This window comes from Kogia breviceps, chromosome 12, assembly GCF_026419965.1.
Source record: "Kogia breviceps isolate mKogBre1 chromosome 12, mKogBre1 haplotype 1, whole genome shotgun sequence".
Classification (NCBI taxonomy): Eukaryota; Metazoa; Chordata; class Mammalia; order Artiodactyla; family Physeteridae; genus Kogia; species Kogia breviceps.
Window position 1 is genome coordinate 25682503 of NC_081321.1, and position 17530 is coordinate 25700032.

At 37.6% G+C, this 17530-nt stretch overlaps 1 protein-coding gene and 1 pseudogene across 1 annotated transcript in view; one reads left to right on the forward strand and one right to left on the reverse strand.

Annotated features, from left to right (window-relative positions):
• The window catches only part of SYT10 (synaptotagmin 10), a 73517-nt gene that overhangs the window by 39981 nt on the left and 16006 nt on the right, over nucleotides 1–17530 (reverse strand). The window contains exon 2 of the mRNA XM_059080876.2: nucleotides 15028–15385. Within this exon, the coding sequence (XP_058936859.1) occupies nucleotides 15028–15385 (358 nt within the window). The remainder of the gene's footprint in view (nucleotides 1–15027; nucleotides 15386–17530) is intronic.
• Nucleotides 8825–9459, forward strand: LOC136792257 (motile sperm domain-containing protein 1 pseudogene; annotated as a pseudogene).

Here is a 17530-nt window from a genome sequence, read left to right on the forward strand (position 1 = left end):
CACACACACACACACACACACACACACACACAGAGTTACTTCTGAAAAACCAGGAATGCAATATTCAAAGAAAAAGTCTCCTAAAATTATAGAAACACCTAAAACACACATATGTACATTTTTATGAGCTTTTCTTTTTTTATGTACCATAATAAGCACAAAACTTTTAAACACAATTGTAAAGAAAGATGATTACCAAAAAAGTTCAATATTCTACAAAATGTTACCTGGGTGTATCTAGATGTAAACATTATGTAAACAAATCATTCAGATGGCTGGTTTCTTTTCATCTGGATATTTTGGTCTTATGAATTTCCCATTTGAGTGATGACAAAATTAAAAAACATAAGTCCACATATTCTTATGCTGTGTTATTTCTAATACTTAAGATAACTAAATGAATGTGTATTTTTCAAAAGAATATATAGTTATGACAGAAAAAATGAGTACATTTTCCTTTTTTCAAAATGGAGTGGGCTTCAGAAACTCTTAAGGACTAAAAGACTGTAAAATTTGAGTTTGGGGCTAAATAATAGTTCTTAAAATTCAAACTGAATTTCCTATACTCACTGCTACTATTTATCTCTCCAACATTTCCAGAACATTAGGTATATCAGCTTACTAATGGCTCATAAATGTGAATTGCATTAAGATCTGCTTTTCATACTTTCTCCATGATTTCTAGCGTGAGCTATGTCAACTTATTTGTTTCCTCAAGGTGTGGTTCCAGGTCTTTTGTTCTTTTCTCTTCTCAGTCACTCCATCAGACTAATAATCAGTTTGGGGGCTATAATTACTACCTTTAATCTGATGATTCCCTAGATATATCTCAGATAGACAAAATTCTAGTTCCATCTCTTTGTCTTGAAGGGGGATTTCTAAACAAATGTCCTAATTTTGCCCCAAACTCAAGCAAACTCATTATTTTCTCTATTTTGCTTTCAAACCAGTTCACTCTTCCACAATCTCTGATGAAAGCTCTAACATTTTTATCAGTCACTTATGCTTGGAATCCTGCAGTATGCTTGTTTGAATCACTTTTCCTTCATTTCATGGGATTTGCTTAATTTTCTAAGTCCTGTTGATTTTTTGCTTTGAGACATCTCATGTAATTGTCCATTCTGCTCTATTTCCATTGCTATTTGGTCCATATCCTCATCATCTCATACTTTGCTTTCTACAGTAGCCTTCAGCTTGGCTTTCCTTCTTTCATCTCTCTCTTAAATTCAATGTCTCTCCAGCACTTACTTAAAAATCCTTTCTATGCTTGTTGTTATACCTTTTTCCACTTGATCATAATTGAAAAATTATTTCTATATAAAGAAACAAACTAGGATAACTTTATCTAAGATGAGGGAATAAGCTCCTAATTAACACTATACTGAATTTAAGACCCAATATTTTAGTTTCAGTATCTAAGTGAGTATATATGTAAAAGTCTTTACTAAGTTACTTAAAGCTTGAAGTGATCTGTTTCCTCAGATTGATCCTCAGATTGATCCCATTTTAATGCACTGAACATGCTATGAAATGTATTTTGATCCTGAATCTATTCCAGAAATACAAGATCAGGGGCTTAAATTAGGGTCAGGGAACCATCGGGGAGCATTTAAGAAATAATAAGAATTTAAAAAGGAATACAAGTAGTATGTGTTGTTGTGAATTATTAAAGAGGTCTAGTATAATCCAGTTAATATATTCAATATTCTTAAGAGATTTAGAATATTTTACTAAACAATCCAATATTTCTGCCAAAATCACTTTCACTTATGCAACAATTTTAAATTACTTTTTAATTTCTGTGAGCAAAAAGCCCCCAAGAAATTAATTCCTTTTTTTTTTTTTTTTTGCTGTACGCGGGCCTCTCACTGTTGTGGCCTCTCCCGTTGCGGAGCACAGGCTCTGGACGCACAGGCTCAGCGGCCATGTCTCAGGGGCCCAGCCGCTCTGCGGCATGTGGGATCTTCCCGGACCGGGGCACGAACCCGTGTCCCCTGCATCGGCAGGCGGACTCTCAACCACTGCGCCACCAGGGAAGCATCTAATTCCTTTTTTAAATAAATTGATCCATAATTTCACCTCCCTTATGCTTTTCAACGTAATAAAATTTAAGCTTCTATCCTCTCCCTAAAAATTCAATAATTTATTCTTATGCCACTGAATATAATTGGGCAGCTGTAAAGCCCCTTCTAACAGGAATCAAAAAGTAGTAACATTTTTGTTCTAGTAAGCCAGTGTCCTAATTATAGAGTAAATAGTTCATGTTTTAAGTCACAGTTTAGCTAGTCAGTTAAGAGAAGCTTTAATTATTACAATGTTAAACTATTGCCATGACAACACAGATCCTCTTTATCTTCTTGAATTTTTTTTCTCTTTTGGAATGACAGTGGTGTCTATTTAGTCTCACACAAATACAGGCCATTTGACTGTTACTGACCCCACTCTTACCCTTCAAACCTAGGAAGGCACCGCATAAGTACTCTTCCAGATGGAGAAGGAAAAACTTTTCCCACCTTACCTGAAACATCTGAGAGTAACTACTAGATATAGTCAATATTACCTGATGCCATAGGAATAAAATGTATTAATATGGTAATTTTCAAATATTTTTTTCACCAACAGATCCTTTCTTCAAACAAAATCAGAGACCAGAAGTTCAACACGTACGGACAGAGCTGCTTTGGTTAATGTGAGTAGAGTCCTGGAATCTCAGTGGAAACCATGCCAATTTTTCCACACTACCCTGGAGAAAGCACTTGAAGAGCATTACATTGAGATGAGATTTAAAAAATGCTGGACTGAAATCAGACTATGGTTTGGTCCCAGCCTCCCTATGGAGTAACAGCAACTTTGGGCAAGTCACTTCACTTTTTTGATGTTTACTTTCCTCATCCATAAAACTGTCCTTTCATAGTTGTGAAGGTCAAATGAGATATTACAGATAACTTTGAAACCTACCATTTTTCATACTGCTAATAATTATCATTAACGTTTAGGACACGTGGAGCTGAAGGGCAAATGCCATAATGAACTCTCTGGTTCTGACAGTCTCAAATCTAGGTTTCCTGTTTGGGGATACAGAGTTGGCACAAAGTCATTCTTGTGTGAGCATGTCCTAGACTACCACCCTGGACAACAGATTCCCTCTGACTCACTTCTCAGCTGCAGCAGTTCTTTCTTCCTTAAGTGGGAAACCTATATCCTCCTACTCTTACTTGCAGTGTCTTTACTAACTATTAAATTTATCTTAGGTACTGCTTGAGAAATAAGAGGTGAAAAGCAAAAATATATTTAGCAGCGTTTCATTTGTTTATTCTGTATATTTACAAGGAGTTCATCTCTCTTTGTTTTAATATTGATATTTATATAGGAAACTATCACCATATATTAAAAGTTGTAACCCTGTTTTATAGCAAAGGAGGCTCAAATAATAAGGCTAAATTAATTTTCTGGCAAACAAAGTTTTCATCTTTATTTGTTTCCTATTTTTTCCATTCAATTTGAAACAATGACAAGAGTGACTCATTCAGCACAAAATGTCTGAGCATATACCATGCAGGGCACTATATATATATGAAGGCAGACTAAGTTGTATAATATATCACAAAGAATTTTTGAAACTAATTCATTGTCTGATGTCAGCACAATCCTCTATATCTTTAATCTCTTCTTTAAATGTTCTTCTCACGTTATTGCTCAGTAGAAGCCTGATTCTTCCCCAAGGGCACTGTTTGCTCTGTGCCCCTCTCATGTGGTGGTTGATACTTTTGTGATAATCCTTGTTCCACTGGTTCTAGAAGTGAAGGGGTTGTCCATTCCTCTTGTCCTTCATTACCATATTCACATCATTCTCCCTGAATACACCACTCCAGGCTCTAAAGCTCAAGTCAACTGATCATATCCCCATTACCACTTATTGTAAGTCATTTACTAATACTCAAATCACTCCCTTTAAAGTGATTTTAATCACTTGGTTCACTAACTCTCTTTGACAATGTTTTTGTTTTGATTCCTAGCAGTGAACAAGTTTCTTCCAACTACCTGGCCTCTAGGTTCTTTTAATTTCTCTCCTCCAATGATGTTCTCTATTTACCTCAGTTACTATCATGTGCATAGCCAGATTTTGTCATTATTATTAGCTGCAAACTCTCCACAACCCCAATTTCATGCATGCTTCTCTCTGCAACACCTCTTTCCAGCTCACACCCTCTTATACTCCAATTCAAATAACTTTTCCAACTCGCAAGAACCTCCAATACATTGATTCTATCACTATTTCATAATCCCTAGTTCCTTGATATCACTTTTCCTTCTTTATCCAGTTTCAATTCCATTGTTAATCAATAGAGCCACTCTCACACATACATTCCCAATTCTCTTGTTGCTCTCTACCTTCTTAGTTGCAGGGCAAAACCACAGTCCTTGTTGAATTCAACTTTCCATCATTTCTATACCTGTGAATGTGCAAGTGAATACAACTAGAGAAAAACATAAAAGAACTCTCAATGTTCCATTTTAAATTCATGACCACATTCCTCATTAAACCCTAACACTGAACGGCAAACCATTCTCCCTCTCAATCTCCTAGATTCACAAGACTATTTCACACCTTTTCACCTTCCTTCAAACCTCTAACACCTTCCTCATTCCCAATCTCAATTAATGACCTTACTTGCTATTTCACTAATGAAGTTGAAGCAAAGAGCAGAAACCTTCCACCTCCTCAACCCTGTTATCAGCATCTGTATCCATATTTTTTACCTTTCTGATATGATTAATTACCCATGCTATTATCTAAAGCCAATCCCTCCACTTGTATATTAAATCCTATTTTCTCTCATGTCACCTTCAAGACTGCTCCTCTTTGTTTCCTGCATGATTAATTCTGCCTCTTTGCTGGATTATTACCATCAGCACAAGAGGATACTGTTATTTCTGCTATCTTAAAGGAACCTTTCATTCACTCTACTTCCTCTCTCTCTACTGCTATTTCCCTAACACATTTGCAGCAAAACTCCTTGAAAGAGTTGAGGATAGTACATCCACTGTTCAATTTATCTTCTCCCATTCTATATAAACTCACTCTAGTTTTTCACATACCAATTCTGACATAATAGCTCTTGAAAAATGTCAATAATGTCCCCCTGACATTGCTAAACTCAGGGGTCAATCCATGGTCCTCACCCCACTTGACCTTACAATAGTCACCTGACAGTTAATCACTCCTGATTGTTTACATAGTCTCTTCACTTGGCTTTCAGGTTATACACTCCTGGTTTTCCTTCTACTTTACTAGTCTCGACTTCTCAGTCTACAATGCTGTTCCTGATGTCTTAATATTGGAGTACTTCTGGGATTCATCTCTGGTTTTCTCTTTCTTATCTACATTCACCTCTCTGATGATATCATCTCCTGGCTTTGAACACCATCTCTATGTGGACTCCAAGTTTACATATGTTTCACAGATTCTCTCCAGAATTCCAGAGTTATTATCTGGTTGCCTACTCAATTTTTTTCCACTAAGATTTCTAACAAAATCCTTAAACACAACAGTTCCATATCTCCTGTTTTTGGCTCTCAAATTCACTCCATTCACAGCCTCATGTTTATCAATTTTATCTTTCCAGATGCTCAGGCCAAAACATGCAGTCATTCTTGACTCCTCTTTTCTTACTCATATGCCCAAGCTAATGTGTCCTAGTCTGTTTGTTCTATCTTCAAAGTATATCCTGAATCCAGCCAGGATATAGATATATATATCCATCATTAACTACCATCTCCTTGGTCTGAACCACCATCACTTCTGGCCTGGATTACAGCCTCCGTAGTGGTCTTTCTGCTTCTGTCCTTTTGCCTCCTTCTTTATACTCAAAACAACAGAGTAATCCTTTCAAAACAAGTTAGATCATGGCACTTCTCTGATTAAAAACTCTCTGGTGGCTTCCCATGTTACTCAGAGTAAAAGCCAAAAGTGGTTTGGGTCCTACTACCTCTCTGATTTTTCTCCTAGCATTCTCCACATGGCTCTCTCTGCTACACCTACACTGGCTTCCTTGCTGTGGTTGGGACACAAAAGGCAGATTCCACCTTCAGGATGTCTGCAGTGGTTGCCTCCTCCACAAGGAAAGTTCTCCCCAAACACCCGCATGGACCACCCTTCCATCTCCTCATTGAGACCTACCAACCCCTTTATTTTGCACTATTATTTTCTACAGAATTTATTATCTTCTAAAATATCATGTAACTGACTTAGTTATGTTGTTTGGTTCCTCTCCACAAGAATGCAGGTAGGGAATTTTGAGTTTTGTTCCCTAATGTGTATCAAATGTCTAGAAAAATGCCTGGCACATAACAAGTGTTCTATAAATACTGTTGAATAAATAAGTTAAAAATTTTCCCTGAAAAATTTAGCCATATGACTAACAATCCAATCATAATAAAAGCTGTTTGGAGAAAAAAAACTGGTTTTCTTCTCAATTATGCAACACAATGCTTAAAATTAATTTAAGTAACATCTTTATTCTGTTCAAAGAATTTACAGGAAACTTGTTTTTAATAGTAATGAAGGAAATGAATGTTCTTATTCTGTAAATACTTGTCCCTTGGCCTTTCACCATGTTAAAAAAAAAAGTTTACAAATCATAACAAGAGATGATAAGCAATTGCTTTTGATCCAGCTTATATTTAAAGGAATAGAGTATGAAGTAATTAGTCTGGTAGTTTTTGATCTACAAATAAAGATCTGAGAACATAATATTTTATATTAAAGAAAAGAATATAAAATGAAGCCTAAATTTAAAAAAAAACTCACAATAACTACTTGTCAGAATAATAAATCCAAGAATATTCTGTTTGGTATTGCTAGGTCCCTATAAGGTCTTTTGACCTTAATTATGTATTCTAGCTCTAAATTTCTATGCTCAATTTATCATTGAGGACTTCCCTTGCTTGGAAGTATGTTGCTGGCTATCATGAGCCTCTCTCCTAGACAGGTCAGCTAGGATTTGAAGAAAAATGTTGTAGTTCTCCAACTGAGTTGAGCTACCACTCTGGGTCCCTCCTTCTGTTCCTCCACATCTCCTTGAGCATACTGCAAAGAGTGTATTGAAATCACTTGTTTCAGATGTGTCTTCCATTCCCCAACCCTTCTATTAGTAGTCTTTATAATGGCAGAACTAAATATTATTAATCTTTTCATGAATTTCATAATAAACACATGCTGGGATTCAAGAAATGTCTGTCGGAATTTATATGAAATAATTTACTACAAGATTCTTGTGACTAATAAAAGTCAACTTCCCAAGAATTATTTGTACTATGAAGAAGAAAGGCCTAATCAATTTATGATTAGTGCTTGTAAAGAGGAGATAATATTTATCAGTGCCAGAAAACAAACTCTCCAAGTTTGAATACATTTTATAAGGTTTTTATCTCTGACCTTGGTTCAAAGAGCCACCCCATTTCAGAAGTTAGTTTATATACCAAATACATACGTTTCATAGCAGAGATTATTTAACCACCTCAAGCACCAGCACAGCACGTTTTATGAACTTTTATTTCAAGGAATTAGATCTCAGGTTCTCTATTGTTCTGGCCAAGCCCTGCTTCTTGATATCCTAGCTGGTTAAATACCATTTAAATTCTTCCTTTGTGTAACATCTTGTCTTCCACTCCTTACAGTATCTTGGAATGAAAATTGCAATTTTTGCTATCTTTTGAGAAGGACTTAACTTTTTAAGAAATCTCTTAAAACTATGCACTCCAGTATTACATATTTTTATGTAATTCTTCATATCTCTTTTAACAATCTACAGTGTTCTTTCTGACTTTATGTGTGATGATATTAAGAATTACTTTTCTAAGCAACCATAGCTAATTGTAAATCCATCAGCACATATGAGTCAATGATTTCTTTCCATGTCGTGCTTTTTGTTCATGTTCAAATGGATCTGTCACTAGGTTTCCAAATTATTTTCAGTAGGTACTTAGAATCCTCCCTAACAGTGGCTAACCTACATAATTTCTCATCCTCAACAAAATAATTTGCCACTTACAATTCACCTCATTTCACACTGTTAATGAATGCACAGAAAATTGGTCCTCATACTCATCCTTGGGAGTATACCATCATTAACCTTCTCCTAATATTAGCACTGTTTATCTCACCATCTGATGCTGTCTTTAAAGGAGCAAAGCAAAGTGGAGAGATAATCAGTCAATCCAAATCATTCACTTGATGCTTATTATGCCCCTACCCAGTGAGGATATTAGGAGCACATTAAAGTGGGTTATACAGACTTGTTCTTTGAGAACTTAGCATCTCAGATCTAGCAAACAGCTAGAGCTCAACATTAAGACAATAAATGTTAGACTGTAGCTATGGCTTTAGAGGACAATAGCTTATAATTGGACAGAAAAAGATGCATTTTCCTTAAAGATCTTATAGTGGATAAAAAAGAGGTTATCAGTCTCGACGAGGGAAGCAGCATAAGCAAAAGCACAGAGGCAGAGAGTTTAGGTCTACAGGATGATAAAAAGAACAAGCACCCTTCTAACTGGTAACCATGAAAGATCCATTTGGATAGATACAATGTAGTCATCAAATTCACTGACTGATTTTTTAAATTCAACAAATATATCCTGAGTTCCTACAGTGCCTTGTCTAGGTATCAAGATCAGTACAGAGAGTCGCAGCTGCTTTCCGAGGAACCGGTGTGGCCGAGATTGCCAAAATGCTTTGGAGTTTTTAACTGATTTGAAGAAAAGCCCAAAATAGATCTGAGACTGTAAAAACTGAAGCCGCAGCAAGGGGGATTCGGTGCCAATGCATCAACAAAAATGACAGCCAGAGTTAGTGGAAGGAAATCTTCCTATCTGTGTTTCCCACAGAGCTGATACTTTAAGCAGATGACCAGTCAACGCATAAGCAAGTGTTGACGCTGTGTAATCCCTGTGAGTTTGCCTTAAAGTTCAAAGTTTTATGTACTGCTCCAAATAAGTATGTTGTCGCTGACGCTGCAGGTGCAGTAAAGCCTCAGTGTTGTGTGGATATTGTGATTCGTCATAGAGATGTTCGATCCTATCAGTATAGCGTAATAGACAAATTCCGTCTCCAAGTTTCCGAGCAAAGCCAGAGGAAGGCTTTAGGAAGGAAAGAGGTCATGGCTACTCTTCTCCCGTCGGCAAAAGAACAACAAAAGGAAGAAGAGGAAAAAAGAATAAAGGAACATTTAACTGAAAGTTTATTTTTTGAGCAGTCGTTTCAACCAGAAAACAGAACTGTCTCCTCAGGACCTAGTTTACTGTCTTCCTGGGAGTGGTGTGTATTGCAGCTCTGATGCTTCCAACGCTGGGGGAGGTGGACTCGCTGGTGCCTCTCTACTCCACTTAAGTGTCAATCAAAAATTAGTGGCTGCTTGTATCTTAGGTCTTATCACAATGGCTATACTTAGAACATGAGCAAGGAATTCACTTGACTTCTGAAGTAAATTTATCTTGAAAATATGAATGTGGACTGCCTTTTATCTCTATTTCACCCCATTAACATGCTACAAACTACTGATTGATTTACAATCATTGCAAATGTATAATATATATTTTAAATTACTCTATAATTTTATTCCAAGGACTCCAGCACATTATGTTACAGACAGCAAGGAAGCTTCTGAGTGACACTTAGGATAGTTTTCGAAGAAATTCTTTTTATATCTAAGCCGACCATGCAAAAGACTTTAATTAAGACACTTGTTATTTTCTCATCTTTTTTTCTAATTCACTTTGATTGTTGAGGTCATGTATCCTTCAAAGTTAAAGGCCTAAAAGAGCAAACTGACCAGCCTGAAAATAAAATTACATTTATTTCCCAGCTACGAACATCAATGTTACTATATAAATTATGTCTTGTCCTCTATCATTATATACAGTCGCCATGGTGTTTCTAAAATAAGAGTTTTACAGTTAATGTGTAGAAGGTAAAAAAATGAAAAAGCATGAAGTATTGAGGGATCATGTTTATCTTAGGGTCTCACAGAAGACAGGACATATTTAATTCATCTGGTGAACTACAGGATAGGTTGTGGTCCAGCCACCAAGACATAGGGTGACCATTCTGTTTGGTCTAAGAATTCTGAAGGAAGGTAGGCATTTGTTTAGTTAGCTGGTACACCTGGCTTTACCTCTGGATAATGCTTTATATTAATAGGAGGAAAAATCACTTTATCTTTTCTCCCCAGCCCTTTGCCTGACTGTAAGCTACTGGCCCAGATTGGGACTACCAATGCCAGGTGGTTTATGTGGAGATGATTTTTCACCTTTAAACTCTAAGCCAAGTATAAAAAAATCCTTAATATCTGTGTCTATTTTTTATCAGTCACTGAGACATTTTTTTAAGTTTATATTTATTATTAAAGTAACTTTACCAAAAAAAGTCCCCAAAGCACAACTGTGTACATTTCTTTATAGCCTCTTCTGATCTCTAACATATATATGCAGTTTTAACTGTTATTGTTATAGTATCTAATCTTTTGACTTAGGATTTTTATCTGAGAGCACAATGTATTGAGTCTCTTGAAAATCATCTTCCAGATCTTTTTACAGAATGAACTTATGCACTGCTACTGTATTCTCAAGGAATATATGTAAACACGAGATGTATGCCTGAGGTTGGGTTTTGCAGGAAACAGTACTTTGCTTCTAAAGTAGAAGCTTTTATGTATACTCTTTCATAGAAAATCCTCATTGTTTAACCATTTGGGGAGCATAAAACATTAAATGGATCATGTCTGTACGTTGTGTAATGACTAAAAAGCACATAAATGTAATCTATTTTTGAACTTTGTAAAAAAAAATTAGTACAGAAATAAAATTGGCAGGTTTTCTGCCTAAGAAGGCAGTGTGGGGCTATATGTGTGGGGCAGTATGGACTCAAAATGTTATAAGATTTTTATCACGCCTGAGCTACTATATTACTTTCAAAATAGATGCCTTTTTCTATGGTCTGTCCTACAAACTGTTGTCAAATTAATTTTCCTAAAACACAGCTCTTTATCCAAGGGACTCTTTTGCTGCAAGTATTTTTGACAGGACAGACCTTGAACAACTTTGGCCATGATTCCAAGGCCTCCTCAGACTTTAATTCCAGCTGACTTTATCTTCCATTATTCCTCCACTGACCTCTATTTTCTGATCAAGGTAACTTACCTGCTGTTTTCATAACAAGATTTCCCGTTCTGTGTCTTCTCACATAAAATGTTTCCATCTGGAATGCATACCCTCTTCCAATTGTCTTTATGTGAATTCCTAGTTTCCTTTGGCCTCAGTTTAATGGGACTTCTCCATGCCTCAGCTAAAAATGATTTTTCTAATTATCTTAATTCCACATTCTCCACCACACAGTTTGCACTTGTAGTTCCTTCTATTGAAGTTGGTATCTTATCTCTCTGTATTATGTTGTGGATTTTTTTTCCAGTTCACTAGAGTTTGCAGAGTGGACAGACACTGACTATACCTAAAAGTTATATCTGCTGACTGTATCTACTGAGTAAGGCTATTGGATGAATCAACAGTCAATCAAGACAGATGTGAGAATAATGTTAATAATAAGAAATACACAGATGTCTGTTGGTTTGTTTGGCTGCCAGCAGGCTGATGGGGCCAAATGTCTGGGTATTTGAAAAGGAAGATGAGAACTTGGGAAACGTGGCAGTTTCCTGCAATGCTGTTAACTAATCAAGATGCCACTTAAGAACAGTGACAAATAAAACTTGAGAGGATATGTCATCTATTGTCTGAGCCAAATAAAAGGGAGTCCCAACACCAGACTAGAGCTGGGATATCTTAATAAGGTTGAGGAAACCAAGCATTAAAGTTAAATTTACTTTGTGTGTGCATGTGTGAGTGGTGGTGTGGGGGGCAGGGGGAGGTTCTGATTTACTAGACCTCAATGAAAAGTGAGTATTTGAGCAGAATAATCTGATTTATAATGATGTGCCCTGGATCCCTCTGTCTGCGTAATAAACTCAGAAATTTCCCCTTCCTCTCTATATAAATGTAATTTTTAGTATGATGAAGTAATTATATAGATGAGGGGTTTTGAGAACTAGGAATAATCAAGTTTTCTGCAAGAAATTCATCCCAAGGCCAAACAGATTAGACTCATGACTCTTGTTATTCATAATAACCACATATAATTCCACATTTCTAACTGAGCAGAATGAGCAGGAAGAGGCCCTCATTCTCCAACCTCCAAACTACCTGTCCGCAGTAGACTTTAACCATCTTTGGTTGCAAAAAACCATATTCCCTTGGCTTTAACTCTTAAAGCATGTTCCATCAATCTGGATAAATCTGAATTCTAACTTTCACCAGCTGCATGGCTTTAGGCAATTTTTTAAATCTCTCTGGGCTTCAGTTAACTCACAAGTAATGGGGATAATTAATAATACTTCATACAGGCTGGCAGAGGATTAGCAGGAAGGATGCCTGGCATAGTGACTAAATTGCAGGCACTCAAAAACAATACTTTTTTTTCTTCCTTCTTCAGCCACTCATAAACAAGGAAATTCAAAGAGGTCAATGAAATTATATCAAAGTTCTAGCAGAATTATTAATTTGTATTCCACTTTTTCTCTTAAGAGAAAAACAAATACCGTATGCTAACACATATATATGGACTCTAAGGGAAAAAAAAGGTCATGAAGAGATTAGTGGTAGGACGGGAATAAAACACAGACCTACTAGAGCATGGACTTGAGGATATGGGGAGGGGGAAGAGTAAGCTGTGACGAAGTGAGAGAGGGGCAGGGACATATATACACTACCAAATGTAAATTAGATAGCTAGTGGGAAGCTGCTGCATAGCACAGGGAGATCACCTCTGTGCTTTGTGACCACCTAGAGGGGTGGGATAGGGAGGGTGGGAGAGAGGGTGACCCAAGAGGGAAGGGATATGGGAACATATGTATAAAAAAAAAAAAAGAAAAAAGAAAATAGGAGATGTACATGTACAATCCAATTTTTATGTTTTTTAAGATTGAGAGAAAAAGGATTTTTTCTGATTTCTTCAATTTCATGTAATAACTGAGAAATCCAGGGCTAAAATGACCTGTTGTCATTCCCTATTGCATTTTATTTCTAGAAACCAATTCTGCATCCAAAACCAAGTCTTCACACATGTGTTCTCAGTATGTATTCTTTCATTCTCCCCTAGCTAGAGATAATCGGATAAGCTGTATGTTTACATTCAGCAGATAATATTTTGGAGATAGTCCTTCATTTTTCTGAGGTTTCCAAAAAAAAATCTGCACAAAGAAAGGCAAGCTATTTTCATAGCTTACCTCAATTTGTCTTCATTAATTGACTGTCCTTATGTAGGGTGCACTTATCAACTAAAAGAGTTGAATAATTCTGAATACTAAGTTGATACATTGTCATAGCCATTATCAATATTTTTTAAAAAATGTTTTGTAGGTTAATTGAACATTTTTACCCTGAAATTTCTGGGTATGTTAAGGCTTTATTAAATATCATAGCTGGCCACAGTTTGCAGTTGTGATAGTAACGACAATCAAGTAACCAACCACGTGAGATAATTTTGAAGCAGTTTTTCCTATAAAGAAGTGGCACATGGGATAATTATTTTATAGTTAAATAACCGTAAATAAATTTAAATGAATGTATACTGGATTATAAAAATGAACCCAAATGCGGTGCTCAGGAAAAGTTGTCAACATAATAACTAAATATGAGGCATACCTTGGTTATAAAATTTAAATAGCTCAGAAGAGTATAACACCTCCATCCATCCTCCTTACCCCAAAGTTTCTCATTGCCAAAGTAACAATTATTCTTACTCATCCCTCTGGAATTTATTTCAGAAAGAAGATAATTTATGTATAGATACAATCCTTTTTTATTTTATAAAAGATATATTGAATATTCTTTCAATCCTAGTAGCAAGCATGACCCATGCAGTTTTTCAACTTGATAGATTTCCAAACCCACAAAAAGTATGTCATGTCAGAAAGCATGGATGCATCTTTGATTTAGAGAAGTAGGAAGGTAAGATTAGGAAGTCAATCAGTTAGCAGAAAACAGCACTGCCCCCCACTACTATTCATTTTTACCCTGTCCTAGGGTAAAACTAGTTGCTGCTTCTGGGAATCAGAGAAACACTGCTACTAACATGTTTTTTGTGTTAAAGATTGAAGACCACACTTAGTAGGAAAAAATGGCTTTTCACAAGAATCTTTTTCCCTTTACAGTTAACACAATTCAATACACACCACAGTAAATTATTTTCCTTCACGCAAACTTCTTATTTTTCCAGGCTGAGTTAAAATGCACTTCCTTAAAATGTATCTCCTTAAGGAGGTCTCCCTCTTCCTTCCTTTCGTGTATACTCCTTGCTATGCTCATGATATTCACCAAAGCTCTTGTGGAACTTAGCATACGCTAACCAGTATAAGAGTTTGGTCTATGTGAGTTCAAATAAGCAATGAAAATTTCCAGCAATTTATGGGGTAGGTGCTAAACAACTGTAGACTAAACATTAGTCTCTGTTACTCAGTTTTGACTGTGAACTTGTGGATGATTTCATGAAACGCATTGCAAATGGCTGTTTTCTTGATATTTATTGGTTGTTTTAAACTAAATTGAAAGACTGCAAATAGCAATGATTAAACAATGATATTTCAAAGGAAAAAGTCAATAAATAATAGTCTCTAATTAAATGATTTTAATGAGACCTCAAATTCCAGTAAGCCCCTTTCATGGTACTGCTCTCTGTTTGGCTTCTTTGTCCTTAATTTCTCTCTCTTCATCCCTATTTATTCTGTCCTGCCAATTCCCTCCTTATTCTATTATCTGTTTCCTGTGTCTTTCTCACTTCTCCTGTTTGTCTTTTCTTTTCTCCTTTCCCACCTCAGTTTTTCTCTCTTAGAAAATCACATACAACACACACACACACACACACACACACACACACACACACACACCACAAATAGTTTTATATATTTGATCTTTCCTTACCGGGATGAAGATGTAGGCTCAGTAGTTTGTCTTTGCACACGTGCATGTTTAATTAAATGTTCTGTTAAAGCAGTTTGGACTTCTGCTGGGATATCAGGGGAAGTGTGGCTGATTTTTATTGCAGGCTCAATAGCTTTTAGTGCTGGTTCTCCATTTTCTTTAACCTCTTTTTTCTCTTCAGTCTCAAAAACTTCAGTGGGAGCGCTTGACATGCTCTGTGGAAGGGTACTGACATTGGAAGTCACAGGTTTGCTCTTCCAGCAAGGCCAGCACAACTTCCAGAAGACAAAAAGTGAAACAACCAACAAGGCTAGGCCACAAAAGCTGACAACAACTGCTAACAGGCTGACTGAAATATCTGGAAAAAATTACAAGGTAAAGAAATATTAAGTCATTGATAGTGTATGTAACAGGGCAGCAACGGTGGGATAATTTGATATTATAGTTATTATTAATAGTTTGCTGATTTAGAGTTTCAAAATTTTACTTTTAAGTATCTCTGTAGGGAGGAAGTATTAATAATTATGTTTGGAAATTCTCAAAGGAGACAAAAATTTCTTTCCCAGGAAGTTTCCAAATGTATACAAGAAAAGCATGATATGTACATATCATTTCCAAGTATAGTACAAAGGTTCCAAGAGTTTGCAAAATGAAGGTTAGCTACATGCAACCTGCCTTGAAGTCATGAAGCTTAAGATGCTCTGAAACTGTACACAACTAGAGAGGCTTCTGTTTGTTTCATCTTTGATCTAAAGATGCAACCTTCTTACTCTCTAAGCAGGTAATGTTAAATATTTGTATAAACTGCTTTTTATGGTGTAAATGAGAATAACACATTACTAATAGAGAATGGGTACACAATTATTTGTATTTTCAAACTCCATAGGTCCTTTCTAATAAGCTTTCACGCTCCTAATTTCTAAAGTCCAAAACTGGTTGATGACTTCTTATCTAAGTATCTTTAAAATATTCTTATTTAAAAATAATTACAGGGGAGGCTCGGGAGAAGATGGCGGAAGAGTAAGACGCGGAGATCACCTTCCTCCCCACAGATACATCAGAAATACATCTACATGTGGAACAGCTCCTACAGAACACCTAAACGCTGGCAGAAGACCTCAGACCTCCCAAAAGGCAAGAAACTCCCCACGTACCTGGGTAGGGCAAAAGAAAAAAGAAAAAACAGACAAAGAATAGGGACGGGACCTGCACCAATGGGAGGGAGCTGTGAAGGAGGAAAGGTTTCCACTCACTTGAAGCCCCTTCGCGGGCGGAGACTGCGGGTGGCGGACAGGGGAAGCTTCGGAGCCACGGAGGAGAGCGTAGTAACAGGGGTGCAGAGGGCAAAGCGGAGAGATTCTCGCACAGAGTATCGGTGCCGACCGGCACTCACCAGCCCGAGAGGCTTGTCTGCTTACCCGCCGGGGCGGGCGGGGCTGGGAGCTGAGGCTCGGGCTTCGGTCAGGTCCCAGGGAGAGACCTGGGGTTGGCGGCGTGAACACAGCCTGAAGGGGTTAGTGCACCACGGCTGGCCGGGAGGGAGTCCGGGAAAAGGTCTGGAGCTGCCGAAGAGGCAAGAGACTTTTTCTTCCATCTTTGCTTCCTGGGGCGTGAGGAGAGGGGTTTAAGCGCACCACATAAAGGAGCTCTAGAAATGGGCACGAGCCACAGGTATCAGCGTGGACCCCAGAGACGGGCATGAGACGCTAGCGCTGCTGCTGCCGCCACCAAGACGCCTGTGTGCGAGCACAGGTCACTCTCCACACCTCCCCTCCCGGGAGCCTGTGCAGCCCACCACTGCCAGGGTCCCGGGATCCAGGGACAGCTTCCCCGGGAGAAAGCACGGCGCGCCTCAGGCTGGTGCAACGTCACGTTGGTCTCTGCCGCCGCAGGCTCGCCCCGCATCCGTGCCCCTCCCTCCCCCCAGCCTGAGTGAACCAGAGCCCCCGAATCAGCGGCTCCTTTAACCCTGTCCTGTCTGAGCGAAGAGCAGACGCCCTTGGGCGACCTACGCACAGAGGCGTGGGCAAGTCCAAAGCTGAACCCCAGGAGCTGTGCGAACAAAGAAGAGAAAGGGAAATTTCTCCCAGCAGCCTCAGGAGCAGCAGATTAAATCTCCACAATCAACTTGAAGTGCCCTGCACCTGTGGAATACCTGAATAGCGAATCATCTCAAGTTGAGGAGGTGGACTTTGGGAGCAAGATATATGATTTTGCCCCCCTTTTTCTCTTTTTGTGAGTGTGTATGTGTGTGCTTATGTGTGAGATTTTGTCTGTATAGCTTTGCTTTCACATTTGTCCTAGGGTTCTGACCGTTCCGTTGTTTTTTGTTGTTGTTGTTTTTTACTTTCTAAAATTTTTCATCTTAATAATTATTTTTTATTTTAATAACGTTATTTTATCCAACTTTATTTTATCTTCTTTCTTTCTTCCTTTCTCCCTTCCTTACTTCTTTCCTTTCTTCCTTCCTTCCTTGCTTCCTTCCTTTCTTCCTTCCTTCCTT